The sequence below is a fragment of the Theobroma cacao genome, chromosome 9 (assembly GCF_000208745.1).
Source record: "Theobroma cacao cultivar B97-61/B2 chromosome 9, Criollo_cocoa_genome_V2, whole genome shotgun sequence".
NCBI lineage: Eukaryota > Viridiplantae > Streptophyta > Magnoliopsida > Malvales > Malvaceae > Theobroma > Theobroma cacao.
In genome coordinates this window covers 3,126,410-3,145,285 of record NC_030858.1, presented here as the reverse complement: position 1 = coordinate 3,145,285, position 18,876 = coordinate 3,126,410, and the positions used below count along the sequence as shown (strand labels likewise).

Sequence of the window (18,876 nt, the reverse complement as noted above, 5' to 3'; positions counted from 1 at the left end):
TCTAATTAAATTACATTAACTACGTAACTTACCTGCAACTTACCTCTTCACATCATCTGATTATTACAAGAAACTTATGTTTTTTAAATTTTTTGTTAACAATATTTGGGTTGCTGAAGATTTTATCCAAACCACCTTTGGATTTGGGGGTCTGAACATAGCCTACTATATACATATATAATTTTTGTACAATGAACCTAGATTATACTACATGTTCTAATCTTATTATCGGTTAATTACTTCATTAAGCATTGACAAAGTTAGTTGTTTTTGCAACTTTATATTAGCCTTAAAGATCTTCTCTCTTGCGTACAATCTGTGATATGTATATCCTGATGCAAAGAAAGATTAGGCATGATGCCATGCAAATCGATTTGAAAACGAGATGATTTTATACTTTATCTCAGAAGAAAACGTGCTCCAGTTCTACCTTCCCATATGATTTTGATGAAGAAATTTCGTCTCTTACATTGGTATAGATTGAATAAAGAAGAGGTTATTTTAGAATATTTAGGTAGGTGTTTTTTGGAACTTTCATTTGTTTCAAAGATATTCTCCTGTGCGTAATCTGATATTGTGATGCAAAGATTAGGCGTGCTATCCACATGAATCAGTTTGAAAACGAGATGGTTTTCATGGTCTTCTGAAAGGAAAGAGCAACTCAAGTTTTAGTAGCTCTCATATACATGATTGTGCGATGCAATTTGGCGTTGGTCGTCACGCCTAAAGAATTTTATATCTGTTGAATTTTGACCACATTTGCTGATAGATTTCGTGGGATATCAATCTTGTGTAGCGTTGTTTGTTAAGATATCATCTTTTACGAAGTTAGACAATATTAGACATCATAGTTAAGGTTGAATAGCCGCAACGAATCTTGCAGTTGAATATTGGAGCCGAGAATCTTGTGACATCATTCTTTTTCCCTCCCCCTCTTTTCTTGATGAGAACAGCCACAAAAGGTCAATAAGGCAAAGACATAATTTGCTGTCCTAAACAAAAGCGTTTTCTTGTAATAATGCAAGCGAGATATCTTTTGCTACTTGGGGTTGGGAAATGCCAAATTTAATTTACTCGTTTTACTATTATGATGTATTGTCAAATAACTGATAATTATGGGTGAGAACTTACAAGCGTACGGGCTTTAGCAAATGGCCAGAGGCAATTGCTTGGAAGGAAAAAAGAAATAATAATCAGGGGAGCTCGAGCAATCCTGTCTTGACACGATTTGATGCTTACATAAGCTTGTTGTATAATACTTCCAAATCCTTCCGTATCATGTAAACAGGAAAGGCTTGATATGAATCTTCTGTCATTAATGCAGAGATTTGTTTGCATGGATGTCAATTGGACCTTGGAATTTCATTCGGGTTTTGAGAGAAAAAAGAGGGTGCAGGAAAAGCATGTGCGTCGATGCTGTAGCTTCAGAAAGCCTGTGGCTAGTGCTGACCATGAACTTATTGACATTGGCTGCTACTATAGGACTTTGTGATATATTTGATAAGTCTAAATCTGATTGCCTATTGGCATGAGCCGCATATATTCAAGAAGCACGTGAAAAACACCGAAGATTGAAGAAAAATCAGCTTTGTCAAGTTCATTGGCATGGTCTAGACTTTTATCTGATCGTCTAATACAGCTGCAATTGGTACGTTATCTTGGTGGTTGATCAATACTTGACCAATATCCCAAAATATGAACATTGACAATTCCGCATTGGTCAGTTTCCATTATCGCAGGTTGCATCTCTTTACACCATTTCTACTTGTTAATCAAGTGAAATACACTAAACACCATTATTTTACGCACTACTATAGGAACTCGCCCTGCAGAGTCATAACTGCAAGAATTAGTTTGCAAGGCGAATGCTTCCTCTCAACACGTGTAGTTTTTGTTCACTGTGAAGAATCACATGTCAACATGTAATTGAGCTTATCTCATTTTGTTGTTGATTTTGTATTTGCCTTGAGATAATGCTGAAGAATGGTGATGCACTTCTGCTTTTTTATGATGCCTATATTGACTGGATGGAGTATAATCCAATTATCTCATACGATGCAAAGTCATTAGTTTCCACGTTTACTTAATTATATAGGTTTACAATCGGATTTCAGATGTGTTTGAGCTATTAATTTGGATAAATTCTTCCCTGATTGCATGGATTCTAGCAAAAGAAAAGAGTAGCTGACTATTTGCTTTTTCCTTCGAGTTGATCATTCATTGTTATGATGATATGATTCAACTTATATTGTCTTCTCATAGTGGCACAGCAACACTATTTGATTCCATAGTGCCTGCAATGTTTGGTTGAAGTAATATCTTACCTGAAATTCTATTTGTCATTCACATAAACTGAACATTGCAGATAACCAATAAGTTGGCAAAACCTTGAATCTGTTGTCTTGGAGGAACTAGACAATGTAGGATAGGTTGAAATCTGTGCCACATAATAGAAATTCGATTCTCATCTTTAGAGTCAAAACATATACAGCTTGTATGCAAGTTCACATTTAGAGTTGTCTAGTTAGGCAGATTATGATTCTGACAAAATATTCCCTCTATTTGGTACATGGCTGAGAATGAATTCAATTTTTTCTGAATTAGAAACAAATATTTTGATTATCAACTTTATTTTTGCCATCTGTTGTATCTTTCAGCAAACATTCTATTCCATGTCCTTGGAATTCAAAACATAGGAGAAAAAAAGTAGATCCCTTCCAAGTTTTAACTGGATTTGCTTTGAACAATCAACCAACAAAAAAAAAAAAGCAAAAAAGAAATGCTTGGATAAGAACCCATCTAATCAGGTTCTCTATGCTGAAGATAGGAGTGCTTGAAAAGTACTAATTGTTCTAATTCAATAATTTCCCTTTAGATGAGAGTATTTGGTATGGTTAATTTCAGATATTGCCACTGCCAACAATTATTTCCCTTTCAAGTTTGTCTCAAATGGAGCAGTCTATAAGTCCATCTATCATAGTGAAATGAAAGCCTCCATCTAGCGTTCAAATGGGTCATCTTTGATTCAAGTCTGGAAATAAGTAAGATTTTGTCCTATCCCTTGTTGCAAAATTAATTTAAAAGAGAAGAAAAAGGGAAAAATTCCACTATGGTCTTAGGTCCCAATGACATAGCCAATCACAATAGTGTTTGATCACAATGATTTAGAATTTGAACTTTCCACTATCATTATTCAGTCTTTGGAGCATTTGCCATGATGGCTCATCTTCAGTTTATGGACTGCTTTATTCTCTGTACTTTAATAAAAAAAAAATGGGGGGCATATTCCCGGAAATGGAATGGCTTTTTTGATTTGAAACAACCCATCAATTTCTCCTTGCAATCAAGTCATAATAATCTCCAAGAATGCCAACATGTTGAACCTGCAAACTTGTATTCCCACCATTGAGATCTTCGACCGTCTACACCAAACTCAAGTTTGGACGAATTGGAACCGTCTGATCTCTGATTTTTAGTATAGGATAACCTTCAACTTGTATGCCATTTTTTCCTGTTCAACGATACTTGAATTTGACAAGCATGAATTTTCGGACTGCATTTACTGTAGTTTTGAGGTTGAGCTGGCTCTGTCCAGTGAATCTACCTGTGTGAAATAATTCAATCAATACATTAGCTTGTTGCTTCAAGTTGGGGTTTCATTAAGAAGTTCGTACGGGTAGCTACGAGCAGTTTTATTAGCCATGGACTTACAAGCTAGTTTTTCATGGAACATAAGCAGACATTTGCTGAGGTGAATTGATCATAAGGTTGATGATGTAGAAAATGATCAAGCAGCAGCTGGGAATGCAAGCATTGTTGTCACATCATCACACTGGGAAGCAGCTCAATGCAACATACAGTAAAGGGCAGTTAGAATTAGTCTTCTTCCCCTTGGGGAAGTAAATAGACATTTAATAAATGAGTGATTAAAAATGGCTCTGAAGCCCTTAATTAAGACTTGGACTCATGGAAGAGATACAAAGTTTATCGCTGTGAAGGGCAGGTCAAATTCTGAAAGCTAAAAATCTTCTCACAGAAATTCAGCCCTTGATCACTGGGTGCAAGAAGAGAGGAAAACTATATCACGAGAAGACACAAGGACAAGGACCTCAGCCTTTATAAATTCTTTGGAATTAGGTCAAAATTAAATTGCTGTTGAGTAACTAAGAACTAAGAACCATCATAACAAGAGACTGCTTCCCTTCTTCCCCCATGTTACCCAAAAACAGAAACAAAGCAAAAGCCCAAGAAGACATTGAAGCAAACTTATACAAGTTCTTCTCTCCAGCTCTTTTTTATCAGCATCTATTGCACACTACAACTTCAGTTCTCAAGACAACTTCATCATACAGAACTTCATCTTATCGGTGGAGCTACTTGGAATCCGACTCACTGCTCTGCTTTCAGTCCTAAACTCAAAATTTTCTCTACAAATTGTTCTATGAACATCCCTTAGGCTAATTGATAACATCACGTGCTCCTGGATTATCAATGGGACCATCATGCCAACGGAAGCAATCGACAGCTACCAACCTAAGCAAATTAGATCCAAGATATGTAAATTAGCCCTAAAATTTCAAAATAAATTAGCCCATAAACTTGGTATTTCACCTCCAATTGTAAGACATAACCCAAGTAGACCCTAAACCAAACCTTAAAAACAAACAAATCAACTGAAACAAAGTTTATTTGGTAATTGTAATCTTTTCCTTGATAATGTAATCTTATTGTATCATTCTTACAAAATACGTAAATGGGATAATTTTTGGAGCTTATCACGAAAATTGAATTTAATCATTCCCACAAACAGTTAATTGTTGTGATTTTTATGCATTTACAACTGTTGAAAACAATATAAAAATGGTTCAAATGAACAATTTGTAGATAATAAACTCTTTTTCTAAAGCTTATTATTTAAAATTTACAAATGCTTTGTCCGAACTCCCAATGTATCGAATCATAATCTAATCCCAATATCACTATAAAAACTAGCTAGAAAAGAAATAAAGTTGGTAGCCCAAGATTAATGAATAATATGAATCTCATATCTCTAATCTCTACCAATTAGAGACACATGCATCGTCATGAGAATTAAACCCATGATTTGTTTGCTGCAAAACGAAGACTTTGCTAAAGAAATTTTAGCCTTAACTGGCATTATCTGGTGAAGCACTTCATATACTCTTTAGGAGATTTGTTCACAGTGGACTTTGGCTATTATCAAAACAGATTCTCTTGCTTCTTAAGGACATTGTTCTTCTAGTTTCCGACTAGTCCATACCATCCAAAGCAGCGAAAATGCAGGTACTATATTCTATTCCCAGTTTGGTGCGTAGAAACAACAAGCCAGGCTGTGTCATTTTTCGTCGGTACAATGTTACCCCAACCCTGCATTAAATTTGAGGTTAAGACAAAATGGGGTGGTAAATGACCAAAATTTCAACCCAAATTTGTGAGTCACCGTCCCCTGCTTGCAAAAGAATACCCAACGTCAGTGGACAGCGACGTGAAATGAATGGGTTTAGAATACGACTTCCTTGTGAAGAAGGTACCTGAACACAGCCTACTGCTATAAAAGAAAAGCCCTGTGCTTTTACTAGTTACACGTTGATTTTCAACTCAAAGCAGGCATGAATGGAGCATTTTGGCATTGGCAGTATCTAGTTGTAGCAGCATTTTTGGCCTATTCCTTCTCCTAATACCCAGGAAAGAGATGATTACACCTTCTACACTTGTGGATATGAAAGGACAAAAAACCAAAGAAATCATAATTGGGAAGAGAAATTGTTTGTTCCAGCAGGACAAAGCGTGAGGTGATTGGTGATTTTGGAGGTTGTTACTTGTTAGTATTATGAAGACTACAAATTTTTGGGGGTTGAAAGTATACCATTACAATTTTCAAAGAACACAGAGAACCTTAAGACAGGGAAGAATCCGGCATTCTTCATGAACCTAACACATTCAGGAAAAGATGGGTTTTTTTTGCTTTCTTTGTCAATTGTACCAAACTTTGTCTTCTTCCCAATGAGTCTTGGGAGGGAGACAGTATACATGAACTTTGAATCTTTCATCTTTACTAGTAATTTAAGACGTTTAGAAGGGTCACAATTCATACCATACAGTCAACTATGCCTTTGGCTACATGTAAACCTGGTTAAGCAGAAGAACATAAAACCTGGTTTTTGAAGCTTATTGACAAAGAGTCATAGTGATTCTCAACTAATTTTTGTCTTTTAATGGTGGGTTTTGATTATCATGGACTTAGATATTCCCATATCTGCCTTAGCTAACGGAACTTAGCATCATTGGCCTATGCAGGGAAGAGAAAAGCTTGCTACACTAACTAGTCTTGCGCTGAAAAACAAACTTGGCGATGTTATCACCTGATAAAATGTAAACGACAATCAAAATGCAAATAAACTTCCCAAACTTTTTGGTTTCTTTTTGCCAAAAGTAAATTGACTTTACAACAAACCGTTGGATTGAAATTAGATGGTTATAGGATCGAGGTTTCGAGAAATGATTAAGAATTTCTTCCCAAACTTCAAGGTAGATAATTGTTATGATTCTTGTCTTAAGTAAGCCCCCACAGTTTCCTGAAGAAACTGGTGTGTTACCCTAATTATTGAGTAATTTAGTACACGCATGACCAATATATACATATAAGTAATGATGGGTGGGATGTGGGAGCTAGCGGCTCCCTTATCTGGTTTTTTCTTCTTTAACTTTCAAATCTGAAGTTAGATATTATGCCTCTAATTAATAATTAAAATTCGGATAACAAGGCCTTAGAAATTTTAATATCATTGCCTCATGTGATGATCAGAAGCTATGATTGATGGGGACGAATTAATCTGTTGAACTAATCCAAAAGAGTAAAACACCATTATTTTCCTCGTCCGAGTTATAATTGAAAACGTAATTACTGTTCAATGGTGCTGCCTTGAACCTTAAAGCGTTCTGAGAAGTGAGATCAGCATGTGGTGAAATCTCTATCAAGGGTTTCCCAGTGATGAAAGAGCCCGAAAGACTTTTCTTTTGGGTGCAACCTGACCAACGACTAAACAATGAGCTCCTCATGGATGTTTAATCTATCTATAGGGTTGAAATAATTGGAGTTGGAGCCCCACCTCCCCCACTTTTTACCTCTAAGATCATAAAAGGGATATTGCAGAAGGCTTGAATGAATCAGCTAGTGCGTTTTACTGGCGTTTTGTCCTATATATCGGCCTTGTTAGCTTTGCATCCAACATACGGCTAATCATGTAATGTGCATCCCCGTATCTGAAGATACGTACATCAGGCCAGGCTCTTCCAAAACATATGCATCCACTGAGGTGCGGTTCCTGGAATCATCTGCTAATCCCACTTTCATCTCTTAAGATTTTTCAGTTTAATTTCCCCCTAAACCATCACTTTTACCAGGATTAAGTGATGAACCTCCCCTTCATCCTTTTGTACTCTCTCTTCTATCAGATATAAAATGCTTTATACTGAATAAATATGAAGTGGGATTAATCTTTGACATGTGAGGAAGGAGGTAGACTTAATTAATTTGACTAAAATTTCATAGATCTCTAGAAACTAAACAGAAAAAGCTCATTGATCCATGTCCAAATTTATTAAATTCCATTTCGATTTGAGCACAATTGTCTGGAATGGGCCCTCCAACACGTTCATGTAGTCTTGGCAGGTTTTTAAGTGGTGGTTCCTGTAAAATCTGTATATAGTCTGCCAAGCTAAAAGTAGAAGGGGGCCGCACCCTGTATCTTGGCCCTATCGTAGGCAAAGATGTTCTGTAGACAAGAGAGCACAGAATAAAATATCATAATGAGGGAAACAGAACTTTGTGTGACAGATGGTAAAGAGGATCATGTGCTTATAAGAGCAATGGCATCATGTAATCCCTTCAAGGATGAAGAAGAATCTAGGCCAATCACCACCATTATTTATGTTTCTCACTTTTGGCGTGTACTTTAATATTCCCCTGCATGACGATTCACGTAACATAATGATGGTTTTGACTGTTGTTTTCATCTCTAATTTGACTCTCTTGCTGTCCTCAAACTGGCTTAATGTCTTGTTCTCATCATACCCCAATTCCAATTCTCTACTAAATTATAAACATCACATGCTAAAGTATTTCATTTGCCAGTCTTTGTTTACTAGTAGTGTATTTTATTTGGGTTAATTAGTGTCGTAATTGTATAAAGTATATAGCTTGGTCTTTGATTGGAGAATAACAGCCATTGGATATGTGGATGTAGCATGAGCAGTATTAATCATGTGTATGAATATCTAACATGCTAGATTATCTTTATTCTACAATCATCAGCTAGGTATCTTTGGAAAACTTTCAGACTCCAAAATTCCAAATACTAGCTCTTGTTTATAAAATGGTTAGTTGGGATTAATATTCTTCCCAAGGAAAGGTAGCTAGAAAAGCTGCATAGAGCTGATACAATATACCACCTTCTGAACCATAAGTATCCCTCGCCAGCTTAGCATTGCAACTCCCTACCACCCCTGTCTTTCTCTTTCTGATCTGGTAATTAGTGGTGTTTTGCCCCTAGCATTCAGATTTGCTTACTTGCCGACATAGGAAGAAAGGAAAGAAGATGCCAAAGGCTCCTATAAGCACAAAATGCACCAGGAAAGAAGTCAATAGAGGAGCTTGGACGGCTGAAGAAGACCAAAAGCTTGCTCAAGTCATTGAAATTCATGGTCCAAAGAGGTGGAAGTCAGTTGCAGCAAAAGCAGGTTTACTCACTGAGAAATATTTTTCTTCAGCTCATTCTTATAGCCATTTATCAAACCCTCTTTATTTTATCTTAAAAATGATTCATAGTTTCCATTTTGTTTCAGGTCTGAATAGATGCGGAAAGAGCTGCAGATTGAGATGGATGAATTATCTTAGGCCCAATATAAAGAGAGGCAACATATCAGACCAAGAAGAGGACTTGATAGTAAGGCTTCATAAACTGCTCGGAAACAGGTAAGCTAGTCATACATCTGAATCCTCTCTCCCTATATATAGCTAGAGTGACTTGTGGAATTGATCCAATAACTGAGTCACATTGATTATCATTTAGGTGGTCTTTGATTGCCGGAAGACTACCAGGTCGAACTGATAATGAAATCAAGAACTATTGGAATTCTCATCTGAGCAAGAAGATAAAGCAAAATGAGAAGCAGAATAGAAGTTCAAGAATGCAAGAACCCGTTCTCGAGAATTCCAAGGTAAGCGACATGGACACTGTACCAAAGGAAAGTGAAGAAGGTACGTTCAAGAGAGATGATAATGACTCCAAATCTTGCTCCATTGGTGATATCTTCTTCAATTTTCACAGCGAGGAGCCTCTTAATTTGGACTGGATGAGTCCATTTTTGGAAATGGATGAGACCTGGTTTAACTTTGCATATATTTAAACTTTGTCTCTTTTCCATCAAAAAGTTGTAGGTATATGCACACTTGTTTTTTCAGCTGCTATAGCCAAAGAGCCTTTGGTAATCCAAGGAAAATCCTCCAGTTTCAGCTCTGTCCTAATGTTGACTAAGGTTTTTCCTTGGATTAACAAGTGGAATTGTCATCTTTCTGGTTTTCTTTTCCCCCTTGTCTAAATATAGTTCAGATTGGTCGATTTCAAGCTAGCTACTCCCCAAACAACCAAGAGATAAATACCCAAATAGTGATATTTCCTTGTCGAGCGAGAAAGAAGACTGTCAAATGTCTCGTGTAGCACAGATTTCCACCTTTGGAACTGTCCAGGAGTGTGAGAGTCTGCCCTTAAAAGACGTTGTAAAGATCAAACAGTGATCATTAAAGTTGCCAAAGTGAAGTTGTGTTTCATTATTTTCAGACATAAATTAAAGAGAAAAGAAACGACACTTAGTGGGGCTCACATTAAAACGAGTGTAGTACCGAGACGAGATCATTACAGGCACTTTGATTGATCCAAATTTTGTAATTTTGCAACATTTCTTTTTTGTATCTTTTTCCTTCTGCCTTCTGGCACCATGCTATCTACATACTCTCTCAAAGTACAAAAATGGCGACACAAATTCATGGAGATAGTGGCCACTAAGATCCAAAATAGACCAAAAACCAACCCACAACGATAGGTTAGATATAGGTACAAACAATCAACAAGACAAAAACAGAGTTTTTCTTCCCCTCAACTAGTAATCAAATTCCGGAATTTGTTGTCCTTTCTTTGATGTTAGTAACTGTCTAAAGGGCTCAGTCAGGTATGAACCCAAATTGTGAACAAAAAATTGGCAAAAACCCAAACTTTTTATAAGCATTAAAGACAAAATATCTCAACAAAATGTCTAATGTTACACATGTTTGTGTTTTCTTATATATAGTACACAAAACTATGCTTGCTCTAACTAAATTACACCTTGTGGGAAGCCAAATTAAACATTCTCCCCCAAACAGGCTTTTTTCCATACTCTCTAAATATACTTACTAAACTACACATAGATAAAATTTATTGTCATTCCTTGCCACGGAGGGAAGTTAAGCTCTGGTGCAAAAAATGGGAGTACCATGTTGAGGCTGAAGAAAGAGAGAGCTCGAACCAGAAATAGCTAGTGCCATCTTTGCCTCTATCATTGCGAAGTTTTGGCCTAGACAAAATCTGGTACCCCAACCAAATAAATAGAAGGCGATTTGATTCTTTGATGCCTTTGGAAACTCCTTTAGCAAATGTCTCTGGTTTTATAACTAGTCGAACAATGTAGGTAAGAGAAGGTCTGCCCCAGCAGGGATCGACATCCTTCCCATGCTAGTTTTCTTGCTAGTATGCCGAAAGAGAGCAGTCGAAGTCTCAATACTTCATGTAATAGCATGGATACCTGCCAAATAGGATCAATTTTATGAGCAAACTATTGGACTAGATACTTGGACTATTGACTGTAAGGTGGTCAACATGCCAGAGGAAACAGAGGAATTGAACATAGAAATCCAGGAATGTAGGTGCAATAAAAAAGTTCAAGCACCAAAACAGCTTGCTCTTTCTGAAGTTTAAATTTCTTCTTTCCCTCTTCATATCTGATTGCACAAGCCGTTTGAGCAATAACACCAGCAGGTAGAATACGGAACTGAGGTCCAACATATTTACAAGTCCTTCAGGACTCAACAGCTTTGTCCATCTATCAACCAAGTTACCACAACTTGTGGCAAATGCTGGTATCATTTCCTCTTTACCAATTACCATGATCTATTAATCATTACATGTATTGCCATACTTCTGCTAGGTGAGCTTGGCTATCTAAACACATAGTACTCTGCTTTTCAATCCATATCAGGAGCAAGTACCACCTTTTTTTCACTTGAGACAAACTATGAATTTAGCACTATATTAAGATTCTGTCACATATGATGAAATTACATTTGTATGATTTCATTGTTTGCTTATATGTAATACATTTTGCCACTGTTTAAGTATGGAGGAAAAAGGGAGTAACCGGAAACTACATAAAGCTAATAATAAATTTTTGTTTTCCACAGCCATGGAACATCGAAGTTGGTGTGGTGTGCAAATATGGTCCATTAATTATCTTAATTATTTGACAAGAAAGAAAATTATGAAGGAATTAACGGTACTGACCATTGATTTCAATTACTTTTGTAGTACATAATATGAATGGAGGTTGCAAGCATTTTAAATTTGATTTCCCTACCTAAAGTAGAGTTGAAGATTTGGTGCGCGCATGTGGAGCAGCGGAAGCACCTTTAGCTTGTCAAGGTGAAAAGCTGTTGTTATCAGCCTTCTGCGAATGGCCCCTTTCCCTCCTTCCAAGGTTGAGACTCCCAGCTGTAGAAGAACAAGCAGAGGGTGTTCCATTCGTGGCTTTACAAAATGACCATTCTTATCCGTTAATATCTTTTTCATCAGCTTGGGGGTCTGCCGCCACTGTTAGCCTTGGTCTTGTTTTCATCCAACTCAGACCAGAGAAAGGATTGCAAGTCCTAGCTAGATTATAAGACAGGTAACAATAAAACATCAACTCTACCAATGCTCACCTGTACCATAACCAGGAAATAGGTAAATAAATTGACTATTTTGAAAAAAACTACGACAGAGTCATTTCTTTTTTTTTTTATAGCCTATGACAGAGTCATTTCATTCTAGTTTAATCTGTAATTTTGTTCTGATCTCACCCCAAATCGTCAAAAACGAAGTAAAGTTGTTTTGCATGGTCAGTTTTACGCAGAATGCTTGACCGTGGTTTGTTTTGCACCATTTGATGAACGAATGGTGCTACACGTGGCATAATCTGGTGGGTAAAAGCCATGGTTTGAACCATGCTCACCATTTCTTTCATGTCATCATTATGCAAAAGCTTGTAGGAAGGTGCTTTTTGATTCCTCGCTGCCTCAAACACTTCTCCAAGCTTTTGGGCCTCCACCAAACCACATATATTACAGCTTGAACTTGATGAATTAATGAATTAAAAGTTGAAGGCAGTGAGTTTGAACTATCAAATTCTAAGGAATTTGTAAGGCTTGGTCTCTTTATCTATTTGAATATGACATGCTAATAATGAAATTCAAAGTTGAGAAGTGCAGAACTCTTTATTCTGTGAACTCTCAAATGTCAGTCCAAGAACAGAAAGCTCAAGTGGTTCTCTATAGTTGTGGATCAAGGCAGGGCAAGGCGGAAGGTTTTTTTTTTTTTTTTTGACACCTTCTGTCTTAATTGCATTCAAAAGTGAATAATGTTGACTTACGGAGAAAGACTTGGAAAAACAGGAGGAAAGTGAGCACACAATTGCCCAGTAGTGCCTCCGCACCCCCCAACCGCATGGCCCTCCTACAATCATCAGTCCCCTTCAAACTTTAACACTCTTTTAAAGTTCTCATTCCGGAAAGTGTGATGCTTTGAGAATCTAAGTATCTAAAAAGGAAAAGAAGTTATTACTGTGAATCTGAAGTAGATAGTTTTATCTCAAGGAAAAAAAAGAAGGTAAAAGATCATATATCTGAACTAAATAACAACAAACAAAGAGTAATTGCAATCAGAGAGAAGAAACAAACGTACCAGGAAAAGGCAGAGGGTGCAATTGTCTTCACCTTTTAACTTTTGTTACAGACTTTGGGCCATTTGGGCTCCAATGGGTTCAAGTAAATGTTTGCTTGAACCCCTGCTTTAATAGTACTACCACTACTGCATATGCACCTTCAAGCCCAGTAGAAATTCGATAAAATGGTTCATTTTTATTGAGAGAAAAAAAAAAAAAAAAAGAGAAAGAGACAGGAGAAACATGAGCATCTATTAAATTCAAATCATACATAGCAAACAGTAGCAACCATTGCCATAACCCACCAACATGAGGATGCAGAATCCTTCCATAGTTCCATCACAATCTGTTGCAGAGATCACATTGAGAAAAGCTTGGGGGTAAAAGGAGGAGGGTTGGAAGAGGGGGGAAAAGAGTGAGGGTGGGATGTGCAATGTGGCAGCAGACAGAATTTAAAATGGGAGGAGACATGAGGACAATGTACTGTACTGAATTCACGTGCACATCAATTGTATACTTCCAAAAGGATGTCTCTCATGTCTGCAGTCTAACACGTGTCGCTTTTCCCGTTTCCAAATACAAAATACTACGAACCTTTTGGGACCCTACCACCCCAGCTGCCTTCAATATCCTACTCCTACTCTTTGAACTCTTCTCAGTCTTACATTTATTTTGGCTGCACTTACCACTTCATTCCATGTCGACCATTCTTTGCCTTTGTATCGTACTCATCATTTATTAAGTATAATTATTCACATTTCCACGCTCTTTGCCTTCCAACCGGTATATATCTCATCCAATTTATTTCTCTAGTATTTAAATGCAAATAGATGCCTTGGCCATTATAGGAGGATATATGTTTTATGGGACTATGCTATAGAATTACAAACAATGTCTTTATGAGTATTCGATTTATTTCGGATTTCAATCCATCTATGTATTTTTTTTTCTTAATTTTATGAATACATTGACATGTATTTATTATATTCTGTATACATAATTTCGGGTTCAACTTAAATCATTCAAAAATCATAATTTTATAAACAAGCAAGCATGAAGTGGTGTATATATATATATATCACTAAACTAAAAAGATTATAATTTTTCTAAAAGGGATAAAAAATTTAAATTGAAGCAAATGTTGACCTAAAAAGTTGGTGAAAAATTCTCACACCCTAAAACAAAAAGTAAATCATTGAAAATAAAATGATAATGATAAGAAAAATGTATCAGCTGTCAAATTTATAGCTTACTGCTACCTATTGATTACTAATGTGTGGTATCATTGCCACAAATCAACAGGTTTCCAAAACCAATCGCTCCAACTTGACCTTTTCCAAAAACTAATTAAAAAGGAATTCAAAGAATAATTAATCTGTAAATTAAGTGATAATTAATGTTTAAAAGTTACTAATTGAAATTTAAGCTAAGATTAGAATTTTTAGCCATAATCCCATAGCCATAGTACTCTTCTTCTTTTTTTTCGATTTTCTTAAAAAAAAGTGAATAATTTTTATTTATTTATTTTTGGGGATAAATCAAAACCCTAACTATGACTTGCAGAAGTATCTATCCCATGTAACAGCTTTTTTTTTTTTTTTTTCTCTCTTTGTTTCGTCTCTACGCTGCCTTGTCTCACAGTCTCACCTCACTCGCACCCTTTCTAGTCTCTCCTCCCTCTCTCTTTCTCTTTCTCTTTCTCTTTCTCTTTCTCTGGCTTTAATTCTTCTTTGAAGAGGGGAAGGGCCTATTTTGGGTCCTCTTCCATTTACACCGAACAAAGACCTCAAACAAAGAAAGAAGGAAAGAAAAAAAATATGCATCCTGTTAAATACGGTGCCCATCATCTAGAGCAACAGCAGTTAATGGATGATGACGGCTCCTCTTCTGCAGTTTTCTCCATTTCTAATCCTCCTCAATACCACCACCAACAATCTCCTTTTCATCCTAACTACCCTCAACATTCTCAACAGCAACAGAAGCAACAGCAAAATCTTTTCCAACAACTTTCATCAGTTCCGGTTACGCATCAGCTTTTCCAACATCAGCAGTTTCAACCATTTGAACAACAAGCCGAGCCTGCTCATCATCATGTCCATCAACAACCCTTTTTGGCTGTCAATTTCAAGTTGGGTCTGAATGAAAATAGTGGGAAAAAGGAGGCTGCTTTAGCTTTGAATCATCAACCGAATGATGCTACTTTTTTCGACGGAAATGAGCAACATGTTCATGGGAATCGGCGGCCACAACAACATTCCCTTTTGATGCCTCATTGTTGGCATCCCCAAGAAGATTCTCCCATCAAAGAACCCTTTTGGTAATTTATTACTAATTAATATCTATAGTAGTACTCTATTTTTATTTTTTTTTAAGAAAAGGTTGCTTTTTTGTTTTCAAAATTGACTTCTTTGTCACCCATGTGTTTGTGTAAATGTTACCAGGAAGCCTCTAAACCGATGTGAAGATAGGCAGTGTAGTGGAGATGGAGCTAGAGAGATGGAGGGGAATAAGTACAACAAGGTTTTGCAACCACCGGGTCAATGTCCAAGTGAGAGAAGCAAGAATTTGGATAACAAATATAGACTCTTTGGTGAGCTTGAAGCTATTTATGGCCTTGCGAAGGGTGGAGAAACTACTCAAGCTGGTTCTGGGTCTGCTCTCACTGGTGAAAATTCACCTACAAATGTTGGTCTTTCCATGCCCCTAAGTGAATTTCAAGGACATAATGTAGGTGCCAATTGCGGGGGTGGTAATGTTGCACATGGGGTTGATCATGGATCAGAGACTTCTATTGGAGAAGAAGCTTCAATAAGGAAGATTGAAAAGAAGAAGAGGAAGAGGAAAATGAAGGAGCAATTGAGTTCAATGATTGGGTTTTTTGAGTGTTTGGTGAAGCAAGTGACGGATCATCAAGAGGGTCTTCATAAAAGGTTCTTGGAAGTGATTGAAAGAATGGATAAAGAACGGACAGGGAAAGAAGAATCATGGAGGCGACAAGAGGCTGAAAAGCGTAATAGAGAAGCCTTTGCGAGAGCACATGAACAAGCTCTAGCTACAAGTAGAGAGGCTCTTATTGTTTCGTATTTGGAGAAAATTACAGGTCAAAGCGTCAGTCTACCTGCAAGGACTCCATTGTTACTGCAGCCGGAAAGTGCAATTGAACCCTTCAAAGAAAGCATGCCTGTGAAGGTTGATAACAGTAGCAGGTGGCCTAGAGCTGAAGTTGAGGCCTTGATTCAAGTGCGACGTAACTTCGAATCAAAGTTTCGAGAACCTGGATTAAAGGGGCCTCTTTGGGAAGAGGTGAGCTCTTTCATGGCCTCTCTTGGTTATCAAAGAAGTGCAAAAAGGTGCAAAGAAAAATGGGAGAACATAAACAAGTATTTCAGGAAGAGCAAAGAAAATGGTAAAATGCGCTCTCAGCAATCTAAAACCTGCACTTATTTTGACCAACTCGATCAGCTCTACTCAAGAATACCCGTTACTTGTCCCACTTCGCCTAGGCCTTTGATTAACAAGGATATTGAGATGCAAGAGCATGCTGATTCAGACTTTTTACAAGCTTATATGCCTGAGGGTGACCTTGGGACTGCACAAGATAACGCTAGCGGGAGCCTTAAAGTTTCTGAAATCAACTCCCAATTGGATTTTGATGGCGCAGTTGATGAGAATGTAGTAGTGCAAGGATGCAATGGAAAGGACAATGAAATCCATGAAAATTAGTTGGAGAAACAGGTTGAGCGATCAGAAGATGATGATAATGACAGTGATATAGGAGATCAGTGAGAATTGAGGTGAACCTAAAGAATAGAATGTTAAAACTCGGTTTATCACAAGGTAATTCTTTTTCCATTCTCAAAGAGTTTCCAGTGGCAATGGGGTTTAGTTCCTCAATGTTGCTATTATATATTTTTGAGTTTGAGCTAAACTTTCATTACAGCTGACTATAAGCAATTTGTCCGACCAAATTTGTAAGGATGTGAATTAGTAATTTCAATCCATCTAAAAATAGTTTAAAAATTAAGTGAATGTAGACCTCTTAATTTTCTTGATGTGGTAGGGATTGCTTTTCCTTGTTCTTTGTTTTTTCTTTTGTATCATCTGCCTATGGACCATGGATAGTTTTGGTCCAACAATCCATTTTTAGTTTGAAATTTTGAACTTCAATCTATGACCTCCTCTTCTGTTCATAATGTCGTTGCTTTGGCTGCTAAGGGGAATTTGTTTTTGCTCTCACATTGTCAATTCTATGGTTGAAAGTTCTGGCTGCAATGAAACAGATGGAGAATGTATAACACTGTCGAGTAAGAATAGTACTGAGTACTTACGAATGGAGTCCTTATTGTTTTAATTCATTGATATGCGAAAAACATTACAGAAATATATATGAACCCCCAAAAACAAGAAAGATAATAAGAAGCCATGGCTTGATGCTTTTGATGCAGATCATGATTCTGTTTGGGCTAAAAGAGTGGAATCTTAATTTCTCCTGGGAACAGTGCATGCAATTGGAGAGTACGTGAGGGGGGTGGGTGGTGGGGCCAGCCTGCATGGCATGGGCGACGACACAGAGATCTGATATGAGGCTTTCCCTCTCTTCCATTATAGAGTTGAAAAATCTGAAATCTGAGTACATTTTTAATGAACAGATGAGATGACATCACTTGCAAGAGCACGCACGGTGACCCGATTCACATGCTGCATCTTATTTTCACCAGAACACTCCACTTGTTTCTCTGCACCATCGTTTATTTGACTGTTTGCATCCAACAGCCATTAACTCTCCCCCTGGAGACTGCACCAATAATTTCCTCCTTGGGCCTATCAAAGTTTTGGCTTTTATATTTCTCACTTATTCTAATTTTATCACATCGAAAATTCTAATTATACATTGTCTTCAACGTTTCTGGAGGGAATTGGTTTAATTCTAATTAGCATTACTCGATCGGTAACATGGTTGTGAATGCATGCAATGCAAGCACTTTTATTTGGACTTATGTTGCTTTAGAATTACACAAACTTTTTCTGCTTCTATTCAACAAATGACTGCCTTTAATACTAATGTATTTTCTTACCTCTTATTATTGGGTCAACATCCCTGATAGACATCATACAAGTGCTGCTGGATATAATTTGGGCTTAACCCATCTTGGGGATGCCAAGGGTTCAGCATACTAGAAAGGGCATCTGACGGAGCGTTTCGTATAAGAGAAGATGTACGTAATGTGTTCGAATGATGTATGTCACGGTTGAGTGTGCTGGACTTGGTTTAACCAAAACCAAAGCGGAGCCGAGCTCGAAACATGGCCCATGAATATGATACCTTCTACCGTCTTAAGATCGCACCATATACGGCTTCATTTGGGGTCCTTTGTTTTTCCCTTCATGTATTGCTTGTACCTTTTAAAAGGAAGAGAGGACGAAAATCCAGCCATTTTTTTTGTCTTTTATTCCTATCATGATTGCAGATTTCAGCAACTCAAATGTTATGAAGAAACTCTATTGTGTTACTTCCCCATCAAATTAAGCATTCGATGCAATGTGACGGCAACATCATTATCTATCTTGGGTCATCAGATAGAAGGGCAGCTCACAAATTGCGACTGCAGTATTCTTCTGTGAAAAATGCTGTTTTCCTTTTCCAGTTGTTCCCGTGCTGTAATGAACCATGAGATTTTCAGTCATCTACAAAAGAACATTTAAAAAATTACAAAAGCAAAATGCATGTGAGAAGTGTAATGACATATATATCCAAGCAAACACCTCGCTATGGAACTTGGGATGACTTCTATCCACAATCGAGCTTGGAAAGAAAAAGGGACAATTTTTTTTACCCTTTAAAAATAT

The 18,876-nt window shown here is 37.1% G+C and overlaps 2 protein-coding genes and 1 long non-coding RNA gene across 6 annotated transcripts; 2 read left to right on the top strand and 1 right to left on the bottom strand.

Moving 5' to 3' along the window:
- LOC18588148 (transcription factor MYB114) lies at positions 8,411 to 9,592 on the top strand. The gene is made up of 3 exons (XM_007012353.2): positions 8,411 to 8,760; positions 8,866 to 8,995; positions 9,093 to 9,592. The coding sequence occupies exons 1-3, from the start codon at positions 8,619 to 8,621 to the stop codon at positions 9,427 to 9,429; spliced, it is 609 nt and encodes a 202-aa protein (XP_007012415.1). The 5' UTR covers positions 8,411 to 8,618; the 3' UTR covers positions 9,430 to 9,592.
- On the bottom strand, positions 10,286 to 13,429 carry LOC18588147. 2 transcript variants are annotated; one of them, XR_001929224.1, is made up of 4 exons: positions 13,050 to 13,429; positions 12,739 to 12,905; positions 11,689 to 11,981; positions 10,286 to 10,860 (listed from the first exon to the last, which is right to left on the bottom strand). It is a non-coding gene; the product is annotated as an uncharacterized LOC18588147 (long non-coding RNA). The 2 variants fall into 2 exon arrangements; XR_001929225.1 differs by having other exon boundaries at positions 11,689 to 11,977.
- Positions 14,630 to 18,153, top strand: LOC18588146 (trihelix transcription factor PTL). Of its 3 annotated transcripts, none has more exons than XR_001929175.1 (3): positions 14,630 to 15,346; positions 15,471 to 16,866; positions 18,135 to 18,153. XR_001929175.1 is itself a non-coding variant. In XM_018126567.1 (2 exons), exons 1-2 carry the CDS (start codon positions 14,847 to 14,849, stop codon positions 16,750 to 16,752), a joined length of 1,782 nt encoding a protein of 593 aa, XP_017982056.1. In that variant the 5' UTR covers positions 14,630 to 14,846; the 3' UTR covers positions 16,753 to 17,196. The 3 variants fall into 3 exon arrangements, 1 of the variants encoding a protein (XP_017982056.1); XR_001929174.1 differs by lacking the exon at positions 18,135 to 18,153 and adding an exon at positions 17,475 to 18,049; XM_018126567.1 differs by lacking the exon at positions 18,135 to 18,153 and having other exon boundaries at positions 15,471 to 17,196.

What these genes read in the sequence shown, in the direction of transcription:
- LOC18588148 (XM_007012353.2), top strand. Translation starts at nt 8,619, where the DNA reads ATGCCAAAGGCTCCTATAAGCACAAAATGCACCAGGAAAGAAGTCAAT. An exon ending in GTCAGTTGCAGCAAAAGCAG is followed by an intron (nt 8,761 to 8,865) that starts GTTTACTCACTG and finishes ATTTTGTTTCAG; the next exon opens with GTCTGAATAGATGCGGAAAG. An exon ending in CATAAACTGCTCGGAAACAG is followed by an intron (nt 8,996 to 9,092) that starts GTAAGCTAGTCA and finishes ATTATCATTTAG; the next exon opens with GTGGTCTTTGATTGCCGGAA.
- LOC18588146 (XM_018126567.1), top strand. Translation starts at nt 14,847, where the DNA reads ATGCATCCTGTTAAATACGGTGCCCATCATCTAGAGCAACAGCAGTTA. An exon ending in CCCATCAAAGAACCCTTTTG is followed by an intron (nt 15,347 to 15,470) that starts GTAATTTATTAC and finishes AAATGTTACCAG; the next exon opens with GAAGCCTCTAAACCGATGTG.